At 51.4% G+C, this 22649-nt stretch overlaps 1 protein-coding gene across 1 annotated transcript; it reads left to right on the forward strand.

Annotated features, from left to right (window-relative positions):
* Positions 1-3721: 3721 nt before the first annotated feature.
* EPOP (elongin BC and polycomb repressive complex 2 associated protein) lies at positions 3722-6770 on the forward strand. The gene has a single exon (XM_075911306.1). The coding sequence runs from the start codon at positions 4224-4226 to the stop codon at positions 6198-6200; it is 1977 nt and encodes a 658-aa protein (XP_075767421.1). The 5' UTR covers positions 3722-4223; the 3' UTR covers positions 6201-6770.
* The last annotated feature ends 15879 nt before the right edge of the window (positions 6771-22649 follow it).

Consider the following 22649-nt stretch of genomic DNA (forward strand, 5'->3'; position numbering starts at 1 on the left):
CCGCCAAATTTCAAAATAAGCTATTTCGAAATAGATTGGAGATAAGATACGCCATTTGCGAAGCGGGAATTGGGGAGCTTCTTTCGAATATAGGGTGCAGCCCAACTCTCATCCAGCTATGTTCCTGTTTTCTCCAAAAAACTTCTCCTCGGTTGGTTGGTTTGTTTGTTTGTTTGTTTGTTTAAACTCCAAAGGGCCTTGAACTTGACAGCCCTGCAAATGAGTTTCCAGCTGCTCCACCGCAACCAAACAAAGCAGCAGCCTGTTTTTTATTTTCTCACCCTCAGTTTAAATCACCAAAAGGACGCGAGCGGTGTGCGTGGGGGGAGGGGGGCAGTGTAAACCACACGCGAGAAATTCCAGCTTGGGATGGTGGGTGTCTTAGGAAAGCGATCGTATCAGACCGTCTTGCTCTTTTATCACTTTGATTCAAGTCGGGTCTATTGTGTCCGGTCAGACCGAACATACTTTAAGTGCATTTCCTTCCTTCCTTCCTTCCTTCCTTCCTTCCTTCCTTCCTTCCTTCCTTCCTTTTTTTTTAAGACGAGCGGGAAAGCAATCCCAATGCAACTTTTTCATGTCGATTTTTTGGGGGAGCCGCATCTGCCCTCCATGTTGAGTGCTCAGCTTAAATTCCTTTGATCCCCCCCACAGCCCCCCACTCTGAAACGCGCATTCTTTGGCACGCCTATAACCTGGTGCCAGGGACTCCATAGACTCCTTCTGCGCTGCGGAAGAGACCCTTTGTAGTGTCTCCTTGTTTTATTCTTAAAACAAGCGGCGGGGATGTGTACCCTGCCTGGCAGCATGCACATCGGTGTGAGGAGAGTACGGAGCGGAGCCCAGACTCTGGTGGATGGACTCCCCCGTCTGTCATTGGAATCCTTCGGAGATGGGGTTTTGGGGAGGGTTTTTTTTTGGACGAGTTCTGCGTACAGACCCGTTTTAATAGCTGCCTGGAAGTTCACTGCATTCATTGGTAGCCGGGACTGAGCGGGAAGGGGGAAGGGAAGAGACGAAGAGATATGTGTGTTGGTGTTTTTGCATGTGTGTGTGATACATCGGCGTGTGTTTTTGCACTTCCGTGTCACCGGAATTGGAGCGTGATTTAAAACTCAACCTTCCTTCTGCCTCTCCGCGCTCTCTTCGTTGGGTTGCACATGGATAAAATGTACCGGCACAAAGGGGAAGGAAGCTAAGGCAGGCACCAGATTGTTTCCTTTAGTTTGTCAATCAATTGCATCTGTAAATTTCCTTTCTCTCCAACCCTTCTCCACCGCGAGGGACCGAGAGATGGGGGTTAAGTGGCCTCTCTCGAGTGTGGAGTACCTTGGACATGAGACTCTTCCCCCAAACCTGGAAACTTTTATTGCATCCTGCGGAAACTGACCCGAGCGGTCTAAGGAAGAAATCTCCCAGCTCTGCCTTATGGATCAAGATTCCCGCTTGAGATCACCACAGCCCCATTGTCTTTTCCATTCGTGTGCAAGGGATTGAACCAGGAAGAGATTGGAAAATGCATATTCTCCCCTCCCCCCACACTTTTCCCCCCTTCTCCATGAGATCTGGGACTATAGACACGAGGGAGGAAGGTGATGGGGAGTTCTCTGCTCATCTTACAAACTGCCATCACTTGCAATTATTTCATCCTTTTGGTTGGAATAACCCACCACCCAAATAACTGTTGTATAAGGAAAAGAGCAACAACCAGAGACCGAGCAATCGATCGCGACACTGGGAAATTATTTTGAAATAATAACTCCTGTGTGAGGAATTATCTTATTTCGGGAGTCATTAGTTGGAAATAATAGCTTGGGCTGCACTAGGGTCTATTTTGAAAGAACGACTGCTGAAATAAGTCTTAATTTCCAGAAACAATTATTTCGAAAGAACTGTCTATGGTAGGCCAGGTTATAGCAACTACCTCCCTCACCTCTTCCCTCCTCCTAACAATTTGCAGCAACAAGCTGCTACAGAATCCGCTCACTACTCCCTTCCCATCCTCTACGATTTTAACTATACCCCCTCACTGCATGTAGAAACTAGGGCTGAGAAGTGGGGATTTAACACAAGGCAGAGGAAATGTAGAATGTGACATTTTCTTTCCTTAGAAGGGCCATGAGAGAGAGTGTTGGACAAAACTCTCTCTCTCTCTCTCTCTCTCTGTGTGTGTGTGTGTGTGTGTGTGTGTGTGTGTGTGTGTGTGTGTGTGTGTGTGTGTGTGTTGGACAGGGCTCTGTACAGTGTGTATGTTATTATTGGCGCCTGCTTTAGAAAATAGATCTTCAGTGAAGATGTGGAATTTGGTACCGTGTTAAATGAGGGATCAAAAAAGTCCATTTAAATCGGGGAGATCGGTCCCAAATTAAAAACAACGTCGGGTTTATTAATAAATTTAGCAGCGCATCTATTCAGGAGTGTGACATCTTCTTTTTAAATTAGAATCATTTGTGGTCGGTCACACATAGCGCTTCGCAACTTAATAAATAAGAAACACACAATGCTTTCATTGGGCGACCCCTCACACTGGAAATTGACGAGAAATACCTTTCCTTTAAAGGCGACTTTAAAGCTGGGACTTCCCTTCTTCCAAAACTTCCCGAGGTAACAAAGTCCCCCAAGTGACCTATGACTGAGCGTTCTATTCACTCCTCTGCCAACCCCCATCCGGCAGCTTTCAGGTTTAAAGGGGTTTAAAGAGGAATCGGTTCTGATGGAACAACAGAATAACTCTCCAAGGGTATGTCTACACTACCACCCTAGTTCGAACTAGGGTGGTAGTGTAGACATACCCCGATGGGGTAAGCATGGAAGGGTTACGGTGACGAGTCGCTAGGTTTTCACGTGCCACCAAGAAATCGGGGGCTTTGCAGTTTGCAATAAAGTTAAGTAACGGCCAAAATCATTAATTCTGCCAGCATTAGTAAATAAATCAAACAGAATCCAGAAGTTTGGGACTAGATAGATAGATAGATAGATAGATTAAATAAAACAAAATCTATAATAGATAGATACATTAAATAAAACAAAATCTATAAGCTTGGGAGGGAAAAGATGAGAAGGGAAGAAAAACGGATGAATGAAAAAGAAAAGAAACCCGTGTCTTCGCTTGTGATCATTACTATTATCAATAAATATAGTAATTGGCCATTAACCAACACTGGACTTCAGTTTATAAGATGGATGGTTAGAGTCCATCGTTCTGAACTAAAAGCAGTGATTTTTTTTAAAGCATGGCTAAACCCCCAGGAAAAAATTGTGTTGTAAAGAAAAGGATAACGTCTAGGAAAATCATTCAGAATCCAGAAGCGATCAAACACAATCGATACACCGACAGCTGCAAAAACAGTGATTTCTTAACAAAGAAGACAGCGTTAAAATAACCCTGGGAACGCAGCATAAATGTTTTCAAACAGTCAAGCTAGAATGCGCTCCTAATGTTAGCGTGCACAGTTGTACGGGGACGCATGTGTGTTTTTCAGGGCGGTGGGCACATGCCTGATACTACATAATATCTGCATAAAATAGAGTCGCACGCACAGAGTCCAACCTGCCTGTAGCTAATCCGGCCAACACTTGATATTCGTCCGGATAGCAGCAGCGTGACTGTAACATGAAAAGGGGTTTTTTTTATTAGTGTTTTACATGGGGGTGGGGGGAAATGTTGGGGGGTTTATGACATCACAAGGTGAAAGTATCCAATCCGCTCGCAGATGTGAGAAATTATTTGGTGGGGTGTTTCCTCTCATCTACTGTACTCCGGCAGCTTGTCTTTAAGAAGGTGGGAGCGACGTGGTGCCCCCACCCCCGTCCTTGCCAGATTTCCTGCTATAGCATTTTTCTCTCCCACGTCCCCAGCTTTGTTGGCTTCCGCATCTTCATGGCATTGCAGCGCGCAAGGGGAGCTGCGCGCTTTGGCCAGAGGGGTGATTTTTTAAAGCAATCTTGGACGCTGCAGGATGTTTGGCTTCTTTCTTTTTCTTTCTCTCCCTCTGCCCTTTTTGGCCGGGGAGGGGGAAGGGGAGAGATCCAGCCCTAGTGCAGCGGGAGGAACTGGGATGTTGCGAATCCTTAACCGGGTTTGAACTGGAAATCGACCGCTTAGCAGCTGGGGATTCCCCCCTCTTTTGGTTTGATTGTGGGTTGGGGTTTGCGACTGAGGAGTGGGGGGGCCAGAGGTCCATGCCCCCCAGGCGAGAGACAAAGTACCTGCCCCTGGCAAAATGTTCCTGGCCTGCAAAGGGACCTTCGGGATTGTGCCCGGCAGCATGGATTACAAAGGGGAATTCCAGACCGGCTACCAAGAAATCGAAGGGATAAACCTGGGATACTTACAGGTCAACGGCACCCAGATGTTCGCTCTGGCCCAGGTCCTTAGCGACCTGTTTAAGGATATCCCCCGCACCACCATCAGCAAGAAGATGGAGACCTTGAAAATCAAGAGCCGGCGCTGCGACCTTCGGGAGCTGCGGACCCTCAAGGCCATCCGCTCCGTGCCCACCCGGGCAGTGAAATGCTCGCTCATCTCCAAGGCGGACCTGGAGGCGCTCTGCTCCTCCTGCAAGGGCCTCGGCCCCGGGCGGAGGAAGAGGAAGAGGAGGGAGCAGCTGCTGCTGCAGGGCCCCGGGGATCTGTTCGGCTGCCCCCGGCAGCAGCTGCTGGCCCCGTGCAGAGCTGGCCCCTACTGCGCTCAGGAGCCGGGGATCCGCGCCAAGCTGGCCCCCGCGCCGACCGGGCTCTTGGGGGAGCCCTTCGGACCAGGCTTCCGAAACTATGACAAAGCCACCCGGGGCAGGAAGGGCCACGGTCTGGGCGGGCGCGGGGGGCTCTTTGCCGGCGTGCTGAGCGCCTACCCCCCGGATCTGCAGCTGCTGAACTCCGCGGCCCGGGCGCACGGGGCCGGGCCGGCGTCACCCCCGCCGCAGCCCGGCCGCTGCGCCAAAGGGCTCTTCCCCGGGCAGCAGGGGCAGGGCGCGGCCAGGAAAGGCCGGCTCTTCCCGGGCTCCAAGAGGCAGGGCACCTCGGCCGGCTCCTCCAGCGACACGGACTCTAGCCTGGATTTCGGGGGCTCCAGCCCGGCCTCCTCCAGCGACTCCTCGGAGGAGGAGGACTCGTCGTGCAGCAGCGAGGAGGGCAGTTCCTCCGAGTCCGAGAGCAGCTCGCTGTGCAGCGGGGACTCGGTGCAGAGCACCCGCTACAGGCAGGCGGCTCTGCCCCGCTTCCAGCAGCTGCCCCCGCCGCCCCACCCGCCCAGGGACCTCGGCAGCGAAGAGAGACTCCCCGAGCCTCCCAAAGCCGCCCCGCGCCCCGATCCCAACCTGCTGCTCTGGGCTAGGACCCTGCGCGCCTCCGCTTTGGAAAGTTTGAGGCCGCTCCCAGCCGGGGAAGCCGGGGCCCGGGAGCAGGAGCACGCGAGCCCAAAGCAAGGGGGGCTCCCTGCCCCCGCCTCCCCGAGCTGCAGCCGCCCCGGGGGGGACCCGCCCCCGCCCCCAAAGCAGGGAAGCGGCGGGGAGGCGGCGGAGTTGCGCCAAGAGGCCTCGAACGACTCAGGCCTCGGGGAGCGAGCGGGGCCGCCCGGCTGCGCCCCCCCGGCCGCAGCGCAGGACTCGGGCGGGGGCCCGCTCAGCCCGGCCCCCCAGCTGCCCCCGGGAGAGCCCCGCAGGGAGCATTTCGACAGGTTCATCCGGCAGTCCAAGCTGTGGTGTTACGCCAGGGGCTTCAGCGTGGACGGGAAAAGTTTGCGGCCCGGAGGGAGACCGGAGCCTGGCAAAGCCCCCGAGCTCCAGCCCCCCGGGCCCAAGCGAGCCCCGAGCCCCAGCAAGGCGGTGAGAGGCAGCGGCTCGGACCGGAATGCCAAGCGCAGGCGCCTGGCCAGAGGCGCCGAGGCAGAAAGGCAGCAAAGCGCCTCGAAGGGGAGGCCCTGCAAGACTCCGAGGGGGAAGGCCCCGAAGGGGAAGGGCAGCTGCAGACGCCCGGCCCTCCCAGCCCGGAATCCCTTCAGCCTCATGGGCAGCTTCCCCTGCACCCCCTCGCTGGTAGTGGGGGCGGATGGGGACTTGTGTCCCGCCGCCTCACTGTGCGTAAAGAACTCCGGGGCGCTCTCCAAAACGCACCCGCTGTGGAGCTGGCAGATGGGGGGCAGCGCCCTTCCTGTGCCCCCCAGCCTCAAATTCCGGGGCTGCGGCCTGGAGGGTTTCTAAGCGAGGCCAGAGGAATGTCTGCCAGGTTTACACGCAACAGTTGGGGGAGTGGGGGAGGGAGCTGGGAACCGGATTAATTCCCAAAGAGCCCAGCTGGAAGCGCCTGGAAGGCTCCCTGATTTTCAGCAGGGCTCAGCACCCCAACTTCTAACCCCAGCACCTTTTCAGCTGTCTGACATCCCCCCTCCCCCATCACGCTGCAGATTTGGAGACGGGGAGGAATGGGATTTTATCTCTGGTTGCGGCTCGGTTTCTTTTTGGGGGGTCCAGCTTTGGGGGGCTCTGTGCAAAAGTCAAACATCGACCCCCAATTCAGGGCAGCTTGAAAAAATACCTCAACCCCCTCCCTACATCAGTGGTTTATTCCAACCCAGCTGATTTGGCCTTAAAATGTGCATATTGACTGGGAAGCATTCAAGTGGTCTAAATTAATTTGTAGATTGTCCCCTCTCACTTCCTTAGTTTGTGGGAGAATGGAATGCTGTCCACCTATTAAACTGATCTCCACAAAGCTTTCGAAAGAAAGAAAGAAAGAAAGAAAGAAAGAAAGAAAGAAAGAAAGAAAGAAAGCTGACGCAAAGAAAAAGGAATGTCTCTAATTTCCCCCTTTCCCTGAGAAATGCATTGATTTAAAATGCTCATCAACCTCGCAGGCAGAGAAAAATAGAGAAGAAATACCCCCTTTTGCATTAATCAATCTCAGACAAAAATTGCAAGCCGCTATGGAAACTAAATAATCTAGTTTATCGACCAAAAAGGGGGGGGGGGGACAAAAAGCCACTAAGAAGCAGAGGAAGTTCTGTTTGCAGAAAGAAAATAAGCGGGTATCAGAGGAAATTATTGAAAACTAGGACATGTAAATGAAAAAAGAGGAAAAAAAAACCCCGAAGAGTTGTTTGCTGGATAGCCGAACTCAGATAGCCTCAAGGTAGCAGGCCTGTAAAAGCTTTATTGGAGCAAGAAATAGGATCCAGGGCATTAAGAATAGAGTACAGATGGACAATTTGATCCCTATTAAGTTCCAAAGTGGAATGCGGAGAAGAATGTTGAGAGACTGTTTCCCTTCTCGGCAGAGGAAATCCTATCTCAGTTTAACTCCTCGGACAAACCAGTGTCTTTGTTACTGGCCCTTTCGACTATTTCTGATTTGATTTCACCCTTCTCCGACATCAAAGTTCAGCTGGCTCTCTGAAGTCTGTTCTGTTTTGGAAATGTTAGACAAATCAAAGCTAGTGTGGCTTTTTGTTGTTTTTGTCCCCCCCCCCCCAACACCAAATCCTTCCCAACACAAAATATTTTCAACAAAATGCAGATCTGCCACATTTTGAGGCCATGTGATTCCCTTCATTTCATCACCTTGGTGTGAATGTTTTAATTCACCCCTTCCCTACTGTCATAATTGACTCCACATACCTTGCCTACACAGTGAGAAAGAAAGAAAGAAAGAAAGAAAGAAAGAAAGAAAGAAAGAAAGAAAGAAAGAAAGAAAGAAAGAAAGGTTGGGGATAGTGTAGACTTACAATGAAAGCAAATATTGAAATCTGTCACCTGGAATTTTTAATATCATTCCATCGGTGGTAGAAAATAACTATCCATTATAGGTTAAATATTCTCTCTGTATTAATTTATTTTTTTCTGTGAGGCATATTGAATTATTTCGATGCTAAAACATTCTCTCTTTTTTGACTTTTTAATGACAGCTTTTCTCCTTTTAACACAATCGGTCTCCCCCCCCCCCCCCATGTGCCTGTGAAATTGTAGCAATAACTGTGGACGGTTTAGAAATCCCCTCTAAGTGTGCGAGAGAAATGCCGGTTCTGTTGGAAGTCTCTCTCCCTTCTGCAGTTTGCTTTGAAACCTCTCTCCAGCAAACAGAATCCTTGCCTCCAATGCACACAGGCGCACAAACATGGAGGCTTCTGTTGTTCGCATTCAAACCCTGGTCTTTCTGGCTACCCGAAAGGGCTTTGGAAAGCAAAGCCAAGGAGCGAGGGAAAGAGGCACGCAGGGAGAGAAGCACCCTTGGCTGGTTTTCGTGTCTTGGGGGCTTTCTTTTAAGGGCTTGCAGTCCTCCAGTGCCGGCTTCAATCTGCACATTTTGCTTCTTGATTCAAGGTCCAAATCAAATTCCTTAAAATGTGTCTTCCAGGGTTGTTATTTTTTGAGGGGGGCGGTCTGAAGTGGGGAATTTGCAAACAGATTCGTGTCGTTTGTTAATTGCAAACCCCTGTTGTTCGTGCAAGAGCTTGGGATAAACGTCAACAAAGAGAGAGAGAGAGAGAGAGAGAGAGAGCAGTTCGAAAATTCAGAAAGTCTGCAAGAGGGTTGCATGGCTGCGGGGGACTTCTGGCTCTGCTCTGAACGTGTGAACTCGTTTCTCTTTAATTATCATGCCTGGTCTGGAAGGCTAAGCCCTTAGACATGCAAAGCGCCCAGTGCAGTGAAAAGGAGAGAGGGTGGTTTTTTCCCTTTATTAGCCTGGATAAACTAAGCCGAAAAGACTGAGGCACTTTGGCGAGGAAGGGGTGCGAAAATGTTGCTCAAGCAGCAGTAACACAGACTAACTCAGGAATATTCGTTAGCGGATATAATCACCTCAAAAAGCGTGTGGGAGGATACGTGTGTGTGTGTCTGTGTGTGTATAGGAAACACACCGCTTGCGCGCACGCCCTCCTGTCTAGGCGCGCATTGCCCTCCTGTCTAGGCGCGCATTGCCCTCCTGTCTAGGCGCGCATTGCCCTCTCGTCTAGGCGCATTGCCCTCCTGTCTAGGCGCGCATTGCCCTCCTGTCTAGGCGCGCATTGCCCTCTCGTCTAGGCGCATTGCCCTCCTGTCTAGGCGCATTGCCCTCTCGTCTAGGCGCGCATTGCCCTCCTGTCTAGGCGCGCATTGCCCTCCTGTCTAGGCGCGCATTGCCCTCTCGTCTAGGCGCGCATTGCCCTCCTGTCTAGGCGCGCATTGCCCTCCTGTCTAGGCGCGCATTGCCCTCTCGTCTAGGCGCATTGCCCTCCTGTCTAGGCGCGCATTGCCCTCCTGTCTAGGCGCGCATTGCCCTCTCGTCTAGGCGCATTGCCCTCCTGTCTAGGCGCGCATTGCCCTCCTGTCTAGGCGCGCATTGCCCTCTCGTCTAGGCGCATTGCCCTCCTGTCTAGGCGCATTGCCCTCTCGTCTAGGCGCGCATTGCCCTCCTGTCTAGGCGCGCATTGCCCTCCTGTCTAGGCGCGCATTGCCCTCTCGTCTAGGCGCATTGCCCTCCTGTCTAGGCGCATTGCCCTCCTGTCTAGGCGCGCATTGCCCTCCTGTCTAGGCGCGCATTGCCCTCTCGTCTAGGCGCGCATGCATCCATTCTAGACTGTGATGGAGGTTGCGAATATGGGACAATATACCTCAAAACTTGCCCCCTCCCCACCTTACAAGACCTGGCCTCCCAAAGCCGCAGAGCCAGCAGATCTATGCTCAAGCAACACGCCTCTTTGTTGGTACGTTGCAAAGACACTGAGCCCGGTCCGAACCGGGCCACAATCCTTTCTAGACATTCTCCGTTTCCTTCCCGGGGTTTTTTTTAAGGCTTGTTGCAATGCGATCAAACAAATACAAAAGCGGAAGCGCGGCGATTATTGGCTAGCGCGCGGGTTGGATTTTTAAAACAATCAATCAATACCCGGAGGAAGAAATCATTGCATCACCCCAGAACAGAGCCAGCGATGCTTTACAGCCAAAGCAGCACGAGGGTGGGTTTGAAGCCACCCAAAGCGCCTAGCTCCACGTCTGAATCGCGTCGCTTTGTTTCCCAAATGGAAGCAAAAGGAGGGTTGTTTTATTAGCGGTCCGCGGTGTTCCCCTGCAGCTGGAAGGGATGGGGACAGGGGGGACCATTCCTCCTTGACACGCTTGTGTAAGTGGCTGGCGGCTCTTCTCAAACCCCGCCGGGGTAGACTCAGGAAAAATCTCAGCCTGGCTGCGACGTCACGCTGGGAAACTTGAGGGTTCATTTTGGGGAGGATGGGGGCTTAGTGGGGTTTTGAAGGTGGGGCCCTTCCCTCTCCCTCTGCATAATTGGCGCTTCAGTTTGGGAACAGAGCACAGACGCTCTCTTTGGGTTTGCATTGAAATCACTCCAAGAACTCCGCAGGCGTGGAGGTGGGTTAAAATAGGCTTGACCGGCTGATCAATCCAAAAAAAGGGAGGTGGGTTGGGGTGGCGGGGAGGGGGGAGACCCCCACATCCAGGATTTAAAGGCACAGCTCTCTGTTTTTCCGGGGGGGGGGGGGGGCAGTAACAATAACTTGTCACACTTTTCCCCGGTCAACATGAATTCAAGAATCGGTGTTGTTTCCGAAGGGCTAAGGTGGGAAAATTTTTCTCCTGAAGTGTGAGCTCCCTAGAGAAAAAATTCTATTGATACATAAGGCAGCCCCAGAAGGATTTGGGGGAAAATATAATGGAGGCATTTACCTCTTGTGAATTCTCAAAGAACTGACCACGACTGAACACCCCCCCACCCAGGAATTTTTCTCCAACTTCAGAAAGTGCATTTCCCCCGCTTGCTTTTTTTCCCTCCCTTCAGTTTGAAAATACACCAAGGGAGGGAGAGAAGGAGTTTTCTTTTTCAACCGATTCTGGGACTTTTCTGGAAGGTTTTACTGTAACTTTATTTATTTAAAGTTGTAAGTATATGACTATGAAAGAGTGTTACTCCCTGGGTGCAATATGGATTCTAGGCTGAGGAATAAATATCTTTTTACACAGCTCCGTTGCCCCTGGCCCTGATTTGTGTGTGTTAGGGCAGGGCCGGCGGGTTGCTGATGCGTTTCACTGGTGTGTGAGTGTGTCTTTGTGTACACAGAAGGGGTGTGTGAATTTTGCGGTCTTTGCTTTATATCCGGGGAGGGGGAGGCGTTAGTGTGTCAAGGGTGTGCAGGATTTGTTCGTCTGTGCGAACACCGGAGGTATGTAGTGTAGGTATAGTGTTGGGTGTTTACTTTGGGTGTGCATGCATACGCCTGTCTTGTGTGTACAAAGGGCTCTGTGTGTGTGTGTATTCGCTACATGAGCCGGGGCTGTGCGTGCACATTCCGTTGCTACTGTGCACTAGTTTTCTTGTGTTTGCATGTGTGGTGTCTCCGTGTGCATGTGATGGTGAGCCGGGTGTGTGTGTGTGTGTGTGTAAGAGAAAGAGAGGCAGGAGCAGGACCCAGGAGCAGGGGGCAGGAGCAGGTCCCAGGAAGCAGGAGCAAGAGGCAGGGGCAGGTCTGTGTTCGCCTGGGGTGTGTGTGTGTGTGTGTGTGTGTGTGTGAGAAAGAGAGAGATTTTATGGCAGGTTGGAGATATATTTCACTGGGTTTTGTGTATGTTTGGTTTGTTGTCTCGTGTGTGATGCAGTGTGTGTGTGTGTGTGTGTGTGTTTTCGTGCCTGGCCGCTTAGGGAAGGATTTCTCTGGACACATTTGTGTGTGTGTGTGTGTGTGTGTGTTCGTGCCTGGCCGCTTAGGGAAGGATTTCTCTGGACACATTTCACATGAATGAAACTATGGAACGTTGGCCCCTGAACGTTCCAGCGCCCATTGTAACCATTTCCGCCTCACGGGCAGGCCAGCCAGTGCCGGAATCTCTCTCCGAGGGCCAGGGGACTGGCTGTTTCCGATGGAATGAGTTCTTCATTCACCAACGACACCTTTCCCACGGCAAACTCCCCCCCCCCCCCCCCAAGGCCGAAAGATCTCGGCTCCCAAGACTTGCAGCGACAATTAAAAAAAAAACCAACCCATCATAAAGCTCAGACCCCCAAGGAAACACAGGGCTTCTATTGGCTGGCAAGGTCCGAAAATAACCCTGCCAATACAGGCTTTGAATCTGGGTCAATCGAACGGAGATTCTGACATGGAAACCTTCCAGCTAGTGCTTTCGATTCCCGGTGAAATCAGGCAGTGGGTGGGTGGGAGAGCGTTGTTGTGCATTGATGGGGTTACAAAGCCACCATCCATTGCGCTCTGCTAGGCACGGGGTGGGGGGAGTTTGGCTCATCCTATTGCTCCTTAAAAACACACCCCACGGTCTACACAGTCCCTCGTGCACCCCCCAGTCTACACAATCGCCCTCGCAGTTTGCACCCCCGCCCCGCGCCCCTTCCTGCTTTAAAACAGCCTCGCAACTCCGGAGAACTTTTCTGCTTCCTTGCCCGGAGCGGAGGAGTCAATGTCAAAGCGACCCCCCTCCCCCACTCAGTTATTGATTGTTATTATCTTCTTGCAGGGAGGGGATTGAATAAGGCTGTTAATGATCTGCCGTGGTCGGGCTGCAACTTTCCAAGGGGGAGGGAGGCGGGGTGGGCAGGGGAGCAAAGAATGCACCCACCAGCCCTCGGTAAATAGTTTCCGAGATTTCGAGGCAAAGGGAAATCTCTAGGCCAGGGGCGAGGCGCAAAACGGTTTCATTGATTTAGTTTAGTGTCAGGGCGCTAATGATGAATTAGAGAGCAGAGGAGGGGCTGAGGAAAACAGAAAGCTGGGAGAAAAAGAAGCCCCCCCCCAGGAGATCTGCTGGGTGGGGGGAGGAGAGACTGAATCCAGGAGCGGGCTTGAGGGATTAGATGTCACTAGAAAGGCCTTTCATTGACCATGTTTACACGCAGTCAATAGAAGAGATTGGACAAGGATTTATTGTGAGTTAGGAGGGGCTTTCGAGCGCCCCTGTTATCCACATCGCTCTCCTTCTGGGGGGAAAAAGTCGTGGTGGGGTTGTTTGTTTTAAAGTCCTCTGCAAACTTTTCCTGGAGGTAGGAAAAACAGCCCCGCCCGCCCCGATACGTTGGAGGCGCGCTCAGCTGTTACAGCTCAGCGAAATGGCTCCATTGGAGTGGAGGCTTCTGGCAATTGAGCGAAATTAGCCTAAATGAGGCCATCTGGGAAAACAGGCACCCTGCAAAAATCAAGGAAAATAAAAAAGGTAAGAGGGGGATGGGGCGGCAAAGGTTTGCCCCCTCGTCTTTAGTAGGAATCAGGGTTGCAAAGATGGGAGGGGGACACGCACCGATGGCCTCTAGTTTAACACATACAACACACATACACACAGAGCCTGGCTTCCAGCTTAACACATAAAACACACACACACACACAGAGCCTGGCTTCTAGCTTAACACATAAAACACACACACACACACACAGCCTGGCTTCTAGCTTAACACATAAAACACACACACACACACAGCCTGGCTTCTAGCTTAACACATAAAACACACACACAGCCTGGCTTCTAGCTTAACACATAAAACACACACACACATACAGCCTGGCTTCTAGCTTAACACATAACACACACACACATACAGCCTGGCTTCTAGCTTAACACATAAAACACACACACACACAGCCTGGCTTCTAGCTTAACACATAAAACACACACACACACAGCCTGGCTTCTAGCTTAACACATAAAACACACACACACACACACACACACACATACAGCCTGGCTTCTAGCTTAACACATAAAACACACACACACACAGCCTGCTTCTAGCTTAACACAAAATAATCTGCCATCCTTTGGCTTCCTTCTTTAGAGCTGCACTCCTGGAAAACTGAACATTCCTGCTTCAGCAGCCAGCCTGTCGGTTTAATTGTTCCTTTTTTGTTAAGCTGGCCTTAATTCTGAACCTCAGGCAGCAGGGCTAGCAACAGGCAGTGTGTTTTCTTTTATTCTCTTTCCATTTTTTGTAAACAAACAAACAAACTTTCTGAGGGGAACCTTTAGGAACTGGGGGAGAACAAACCGGCGTTTGGGAAGGAAACCTCATTTATTGCTTCTGGGTGCAAACCGGTTCGTGAGTTGCGCTTGTTGCGGGAAAATTGACTCCAGTTTGTTACCACTGAGTACAAGCGATATCCCTGTTGTCCTTCTTGCGATGGGGCAGCTCATACATCTATAGCTACATCTACACTGGTGCAGTCTCACACAAAAACTCTTTTGTGGAAGAGTTCTTGTGCAAAAGCTCTTCCAGAAGAGAGCGTCTACACTGGCATGTGCCTTTGCGCAAGAGATGTGCTTTTACACAAGAGCATCCATGCCAGTGTAGACCCCCAAGAACAGTTGCGCAAAGGGGATTATTCCTGAGTGGGAGCGTCAGAGTTCTGGTGCAAGAAGCCCGGATTTCATACATTAGAACGTCAGTTTACTTGCACAAGAACACGCGGTCAGTGTAGACAGGCAGCAAGTTTTTGCGCAAGAGCGGCCGCTTTTGCGTGAGATCGCGCCAGTGTAGACACAGCCCTAAACGACACTGCAAGGTTTTTGCGCAAAAACAGCTGTGGAGCGTCCACACCTCAAATGCACTTTTGCACAAGGAAATCAAGAGTAAAACGTCAGAACAGAAGGCTTTTTCCGCCGTAGGTAAACCTCCTTTTAGGAGGCATAACTCCCTTTTGTGCAGGAGTTCTTGCGCAAAAAGGCAAGTGTGGATGCTGGAGGGGCTTCTTGCACAAGAAACAGGTGCTCTGATGACCATTCTGTGAATGACCATCAGAGCTTTTTTGCACAAGAGCGTCCATACAGTGCGGATGCTTTCTTGCGCAAAAACACATTGGTTTTGCCACATGCTTTGAGGTGTGGACGTGCTCTTGCACAAGAAGTTTTTGTGCAAAAACTCTTGCACAAAAGTCTTCTTGTGCAAGAAGCATGTAGTGTAGACGTAGTGTCAATTGTACTTCATTTCTCACAACGCTTTTCCCGCCGCTCAGTGTTCTGATTTTTTTGGCGCTTGCCCTCTGAGCTCCCTGAGCCAGGAATTTAAAAAGAAAATCCTCCCTCAAGTTAAACAACAAAAACTTCTCTCCTGGCCAAATGCAGAATGCAAATAAATGCCACCTCTGCGCTGCGTGTTTGTTTGTAAACAGAAATAACCCAAGCCTCCTCTGGGCACTGAATAGCTCAACGTTGTAGGGTGGGAGGTTGATTTCTGCCCTTTCCTGGAGTTTGAGCGTGAAACCTTTGCAACCATTTCACAATCTGAAGACGACCTCTTGCCATTAACCCTTCAATGCAGTATGGCTGCACGGCACGCCTATTTCACAATGAGCTATGCTGGAATAGTTATTTCGAAATAGCACGTCTACACTGCAGGGAAGCCTCCAAATTAGTCTGAGACAGACTTCCCTAATGTAGATGTGCTACCCTGTGTCCAGGGCTGGCTCGAGCCTTCCTGTGCCCCGGGCAGCGGGCGCATGACGCATGCGCTGCTCCGCCCCGGGCACATGGCGCATGCGTGGCCCTGCCCCCCGGAGCACTGTGCACCGTACAGTTGCAATCAGGTGCACGGCGCCTGATTGCAGCTCTAAGGGGAGCCTCACAGCCCCTGGCCCCGGGCGCATGGTGCCTGATGGCAGCTCTAAGGGGTGTCGCGTGGCCGGGCACACAGCGCCCCTTACAGCTGCCATCATGTGCCCACCATAGGTTGGCACCCTGGGCAGCTGCCTGGCTAGCTCCCACCTTAATCTGGCCCTGCCCATGTCCAAGGAACGTGTCCGCTATTTGGAAAGAATTTTCGAAATAACGGATGCGCTATTTCAGCATCCCTGTAAACTTCATTCCACAAAGAATAAGGGATGTCTCAAAATAGTGCTTTAATTCAAAATCTGGCACTGTGTCGATGAGCCAGATTTCGAAATAGGCTATTTAGAAATAAAGTCGAAATAAGAAACGCAATTTGCATAGCACAAATTGTGTCTCTTATTTCGATTTTAGAGTGCCGTGTAGACATGCCTTACAATGTCCCTGGTGAGGGGCAATGTTGAAAGATCAGCAGCGGAGCATCTCCACATGCCTTATTGCGAAATAGCTATTTTGGAAGAGGCGTTATTCCTCGTGGAATGAGGTTTACAGATTTGGGAAGAAGCTGCCCGCTATTTCGAAATGATTTCGAAATAACAGAATGGCTGCGTAGGCACTCGCATAGTTATTTAAAAAATAAGGCTAGTTATCTCGAACTAACGGTGCAGTGTAGACATACCCTGAAAGTGACCACACTGCTCAGGAGAGTTGGGAGCTATGTCAGAGGAAGAAACAGCATCAATGGGAGGAAATCAATGTGATTTGCATGCTAAATGACAGCTAACTAGGTGAGGCATATCTGTATGCCCCAAACTCCCCTTTGACAGTAAGTAAAGGGCAACTGGGCGTAATCCCAATGACAATGTTTCTTGCCTATGTTGAGAAAGATGTTTTCTCTGCCTGTCTTTTGCTTCCCATTAAAAATCACTCTGGGGACAGGAGAGAGAAAAGCAGGCACAAGATTTTGCATGGTCTGACCATAGCTATGTAAACGGGGAGAGGCACTCACAAAACCGAGCCTGAAAAATGATGGAAACTGGTTATCAAGCCAGGGCTGAACAAAAAGCAAACATCAATCGTAAATACTAAATCTACAGAAATGATCCTGGGGGAGAGGCCACTGAGAGAGACTCCAGAGGGAAGGGAAGGGAAGACGGCCCCCCTCAATAAATGCATTAGCAGAGCTGCTGAATCATAGAATCATAGAGCTAGACAAGACCTCAGGAGTCATCAAGTCCAGCCCCCTGCCCAAGGCAGGACCAATCCCAATTAAATCAACCCAACCAGGGCTTTGTCAAGCCAAGACTTAAACACCTCTAGGGATGGAGACTCCACTACTTCCCTAGGGAACCCATCCCAGTGCTTCACCACCCTCCTAGGCTATGTTTACACTGGCGGGTTCTTGCACCAGAAATATGCAAATGAGGCTAAGCGTGGAATATCGCCAAGCCTCATTTGCATACCTAATGAGCCGCCATTTTTTGCAGAAGAGGCTCTTGCGCCAGAAGGAGCTGTCTACACGGCCCCTTCTTGCACAAGAAAACCTCACTTGCACATTGCCGTTATTCCTGAAAATAATCAGCGTTTTTAAATAAGAGGGTTTTTCTTGTGCAAGAAGGGGAAGTGTAGACGCTTCTTCTGGCGCAAGAGCCTCGTCTGCAAAAAATGGCAGCTCATTAGGTATGCAAATGAGACAAATAGTGCAATCTACTCGCCCATGGTGAGTAGATTACACCCCGGAAGAGCCGGCACGGAGCGATCTGCACATGCGCAGAACAATCTGAGCAGGTGCAGAGCGCAGAACCGTGCAGCTGGCGAGCAGGCCTTGCCGCCGCTCGGCGAGCCCTGCAAATGAGGCTCGGCGATATTCCACGCTTAGCCTCATTTGCATATTTCTGGCGCAAGAACCCGCCAGTGTAGATATAGTCTTAGTGAAATAGTTTTTCCTAATATCCAGCCTGGACCTCTCCCACCAAATGACTCTGCAGTCTTGTCCTTGTCTCTTTTGGTTTGCTGCTGCTCTCAGACTTGAGTTTTAATCTGGCATCTTTCTGTGTCTTTTGAGACTGCTGCTTTGGATTAGTTCCTCCCCCCAAGCTGCTGGTTTCCCCCAGGGGTGAAGGGTTAAACAGGCTCTCCTGTCCAAAGTTCTTTGCAGTTGCAAAGAGGGAGGGGGAAAAAAAATTAAAGCCCTCCAGGCTCAAGGGTACAAAGGCTCCGGGGAAACACGAGGGGCAGGAGAGACAAATAGGCCGGCCTGCATCAGGTTACAGCAAAGAAAAGAGTGAGGATTTGGGGGCGGGAGGGAGGGAGAGAGGGGAACGCTAATTAAGTTTAATCAGCTGCCCACAGCTCCATTGTTTCCGTCCATTGGCTCCCTGTTCTGCAATGGGCATGTCATCTTTAAAACCCACCTAGAAGACACCTGGGTGGTGCTTGGTTTTGAAAAAGCAGTTCCTTCCGGTGTTTATTTGCTCATATGGTGTGGCCTAAAAGGTACAAGTCCTCTTGGTGGGGCAGCCTAGCATGTAACCCAGGCTCTAGCCAACATTCAGCTCGCTACTTTGAGCTTGGCCAGTGGCCGTGGGGAAGCAAAAGACTGAGCTAAGAAGAGGCCGGTGGCTTTCGGAAACACACCTCCTGGAAGCAGGCCCCATCCACTCACTGGTGGCCAGATCCCGGCTGCTTGGAGATCCGGGAGAGATTGGCCATCGATCCTGGCTTCCTTCACACCCGCCCCACCACCCGCCAGCTTCCCAAGAACAATCCCAGCCAAATTGTGGTCGCTGTAAGGAGTAGAGATGACAATCGGCCGGGCCCTAAGAATGTAGATAAATGGCTAATCGCGGCGCTGACCGGTGCAGAGACATGGCCTGGCACTTCAAGGGGGCCTTGGCGGAGAGGGGGGGGGTTATATTTTATGAGTGAACATGTAACAGCCCCCTTGCCTCTGTGGGGAGTTAACTGGCTGTTTTATAGGTGGACACTTAGCCCTGTGGGTTTAACTTTCTCCCTAAAAGCTCAGTTCAAAGGGCCAGGTGTAAACGCCCCCATGCCCGTCTCCTTTGAAAGGTGTTCAGGAAGCAAGGAGTTAAAGGCCTCTCGCCTCCTCTCAGCCCAGGGGCGGGCAATAATTTTTGGCCAGGGGCCACTTCAGAAACTTTTGGGCCACACCAGAAGGGGCGGGGCCAGGATACTTCCCTGCTTCCCCACCCACAGACCATGATTGGTTTGGGGGTGAGGGAGTATGTGAAGTCTTTGCTGCCCCCCCCCCCCGAGGTTTCCCCTAGGTGCTCATGCCCCTGGGGCCAGAGGAGATGTCACATGCTCCTGTCCCCAGGCCTATCAGGGCTTGGGGGTGGGAGGAGCAGGCAAAGTTTCCTCTGCCCTGCCCCCGCCCTGCCAGGAGCATGAGGTGCTGAGAATGCTGCTCACTCCTGGCAGGGCAGAGGAAATTTCACACGCTTTCCCCCGCCCCCCAAGCCCTGATTGGCCTGGGGGGGAGGGGGAGCGGCAGGGCCGGATCAATCCGCTTGGCAGGTCGGATCTGGCCCACGGAGGCTCTTTTGCCCCCGTCTCAGCTGTAGATCGTAGAAACAACGCGTAGTCCTGGCATGTCACACTCGGGCGTTATTTCGAAATAACGCCCGACGTAACTATTTTGAAATAAGCAGTTCCCCCATGAGAGCAGGAGTTATTTCAAAATAACGGGCTCGGCCGTGTGGATGCGCCGCTTGTTGGTTTGGAATAACTCCCCTAGTGCAGACTGTCATGAGCCTTCGTGGGCAAAACTCGTGTCTTCAGATGCGCTTCAGAGGGCGAGAAGAAACCTCCCCCCTTCTTGCCCCCACCATCCCTCCAAGATGTGCAGGAGAGACAAAGGTGGGAAGAGGGGGGATTTTCCTGGGCCTCCTTCCCCAGATCTGCCCAGGCTCCCTGGCACCAAGGGGAAATGGCTGGGCAGGAGCCAGATCTGGTTTTCCCATGTTGCTCTCCACCTTGGGAAAACTAGAGTCAAAACCTGCCTCTCAGGAAGCATGGGAGGAGGGGAGGGATTCGCCACTGGCCTCCACGGAGGCTGGAAAATCGGCCTCTAGGCGCCTGCCTGGGAGCAGAACCTTAACTCTGCCCCTAGCGCATGCGATTCCAGCTGCCTCTCACCCGGGGCTCTGCTTTCTTTTCCCGGGGGCTGCCTGCGTTTTGTACCGCGGTGGCGGGTTGCAAAGTCCAGTTGTTTGTTCTGGCCACAGGGCGATCTGTGGGTGTCAGTTTCCCCTCTATCTCCCCCTCCCATCTTTGCAGTTTGAACTCTGTGAACTCTGGTCCGGAGAACAGCTGGGCTGGGGCCGAATGCCCCCCCCTGCATTTACCCATCCAGCCGCGCTTTTCGGGTGGCTGGGGGTGGGGCAGCGGGAAGGGAGGAGGAATCCTCCCTTTTCATTTGGTAATAGGTCAGCGAACAATGCTCGCTGCAGGCTACCCAGCCCTTTTATCACCCTAGAACCGCAGAAGCCAAATCGTTCCTCTGTCTTGCTGCCCAGCCCACGCTACGAGCCAGCTACTCGGGGGCTGGGCTCCCTTGCGAGCTCGGGGTTCATCCATAAATCAATGGAGGCTCGACAGGTCAAAGTCTCCCCCCTCATTTTCCGACTCTCACGTTTTAAGAAGCCAGGAGGGGGGCACTGTTTTCAGGGTGGGTCGGAGGGATGTTTGCGAGCCTGCAAAAAGCACGTGGCGTTGGCCAGAGGAGGACCCCGGCATGAGAGGGGCCAAGAGAGCAGGGTAACTTGTCCTGCTTTGGCTGGTTCCCAAGGGGGCATGTCTATTCTGTACGGCTATCCCGAAATAGCTACCCCACGTCTACACAAGCTGCCCATTATTTCGAAATATTTTCTGAAATAACGGGCATGTAAATTCGGCAACCCGGTGAACCTCGTTGCACGAGGGATAAGGGACGGCTCGAAATAACGCGTTGTTTTGAAATTTGGTGCTGGGTAGAGGCGCCACGCTTCAAAATACGCTATTTCGAAACCGATTCGAGATAAGAGACGCAATTGGCGTAGCGCAACTTGCGGATCTCATTCCGAGTTCAGGGTGCTGTGTAGTCGCACCCCTAAGGAGAAGCTGCCCTGCTTGACGTGCTAAGGAGGCGTCCCCCCCCCAAGAAGCGGAAGTGAGAATTGTGCAGGGAGAAGGGCACCCTGCCTCCGTTCTACCCCATCTGCCTTTTGCTTTGTCTTTGTATTAAATCTTCCTTCCTCACGAGAAATTGTTGGCTGCCTGGCGGGGCCTCTGTTTTGACTCTGTTTTTGCTTTGAGTGCTGGTTTTAACTGCCAGCACATAACCCCCGCTCTGCTACCTGTGTGCCTTCCAGAGCAACCCCCCGGAGGAGTGTGGGAAACACCTTTTTGGGGGAGAAAAAGGTTCCTCTAACAGCCCTCGGTGACGGATCATTGGCTGGTGGAAACTGATGCCTTTCCTCTTGTCTTTGGGAGCTGAACATTTCAACGCAAACAGAAAATACACACACTCCAACCCTATCCAAGCTCACTCTTCGCCTTCATCCAGACATTAGCCGAGAGTATAACTAAGAGAGGCAACATTTAAAAGAGGTTTTAGGATACACACACACACACACACGAATCCTACATGCCTGTGTGTGCGTTGCACACACGTTTACACCTGCCCTCATGCCATTTGAAATATGCATCTAGACCTGTTTCGCCACACACTTGTCCGCTTGCTCAGACATAGGGGCAGGTATTGGCTCAACGGTGTAGCCAATTGATTCTTAAAAACGCGGGTGAAGCCAGCTTAGCCAAAGAGATCAAAGAGGCCGGGCAGGCCAATATGCAAAGGAGACCTTCAGCCCATTTCTGGGCATGTTCCCAGCAGGCCTGTCTCAGAGAGATGCGTTTCAGCTTGACCCTGTTCCTGGACTGATCTACTGTGCTACTTACAAAATTCCTCTCTAGTCGTTAGAATCCAGCCCCGCAGTTCCAACCAGCTGCTTGCTCTGTTGTTTGGTTCTGTGCTTTTCTTCTGTTTGGAGACTGCAGCTGGGTGTAGGGTACCTCCTAACCTGCGCTAGGACACACATAAGAACATAAGAGCGGCCATACTGGGTCAGACCAAAGGTCCATCTAGCCCAGGGTCCTGTCTGCCGACAGTGGCCAATGCCAGGTGCCCCAGAGGGAGGGAACATAACAGGTAATCCTCACGTGATCCCTTCCCCGTCATCCACCTCCAGACAAACAGAGGCTAGCGGCACGATTCCTACCCATCCTGGCAAATAGCCATTGATTGATTCAACCTCCATGAATCTATCTAGCTCTCTTTTTAACCCTGTTCAAGTCCTGGTCTTCACTACATCCTCTGGCAAGGAGTTCCACAGATTGACTGTGCACTGAGTAAGGATAAACTTCCTTTGGTTTGTTTTAAACCATTCATGTGCCCTATTGTCTCATGCCAAAGCGGACTTCCGTTTTCAAAGTGCTGTGCCTACTTGACATGGATGAATAGCATTATGGGAAGAGCAGAACACATCAGTTGCTGTAACTTCCTAGTACCTATCAAGCTCCCCATCCTTCACTCTCCCTCTCTGCATCTCTCTCAGGTGTATATTCTATTCAGACCATGCTCAGAAGAGTTATTCACAAGGGCTACGTCTAGACTGGCATGATTTTCCGTTAAAAGCATTTGCAGAAAAGAGCATCTAGATTGGCATGGACGCTTTTCCACAAAAGCACTTTTTGCAGAAAAGCATCCGTGCCAATCTAGACGCGCGTTTGCGCAAAAAATCCCCGATTGCGAAAATGGCTTTTTTGCACAAAACAAATCTGAGCTGTCTACACTGGCCCTTTGCGCAAAAGGGACTTTTGCCCGAAAAGGAGCAGCATAGTATTTCCGCAAGAAGCCCTGATTTCAGACAGTAGGAAGTCAGTGCTCTTGCGGAAATTCAAGCAGCCAGTGTAGACAGCTGGCAAGTTTTTCCGCAAAACTTACCAGTCTAGACACAGCCCAGGTGTACGCGACACCTAACATATATGTAGTGGCTAACAGATAAACAGACATGTATACGTAGATTTCTACACCAGGAACCTTTTTTGGGTCGGGGGCCACTG

Source organism: Pelodiscus sinensis, chromosome 29 (assembly GCF_049634645.1).
Source record: "Pelodiscus sinensis isolate JC-2024 chromosome 29, ASM4963464v1, whole genome shotgun sequence".
NCBI lineage: Eukaryota > Metazoa > Chordata > Testudines > Trionychidae > Pelodiscus > Pelodiscus sinensis.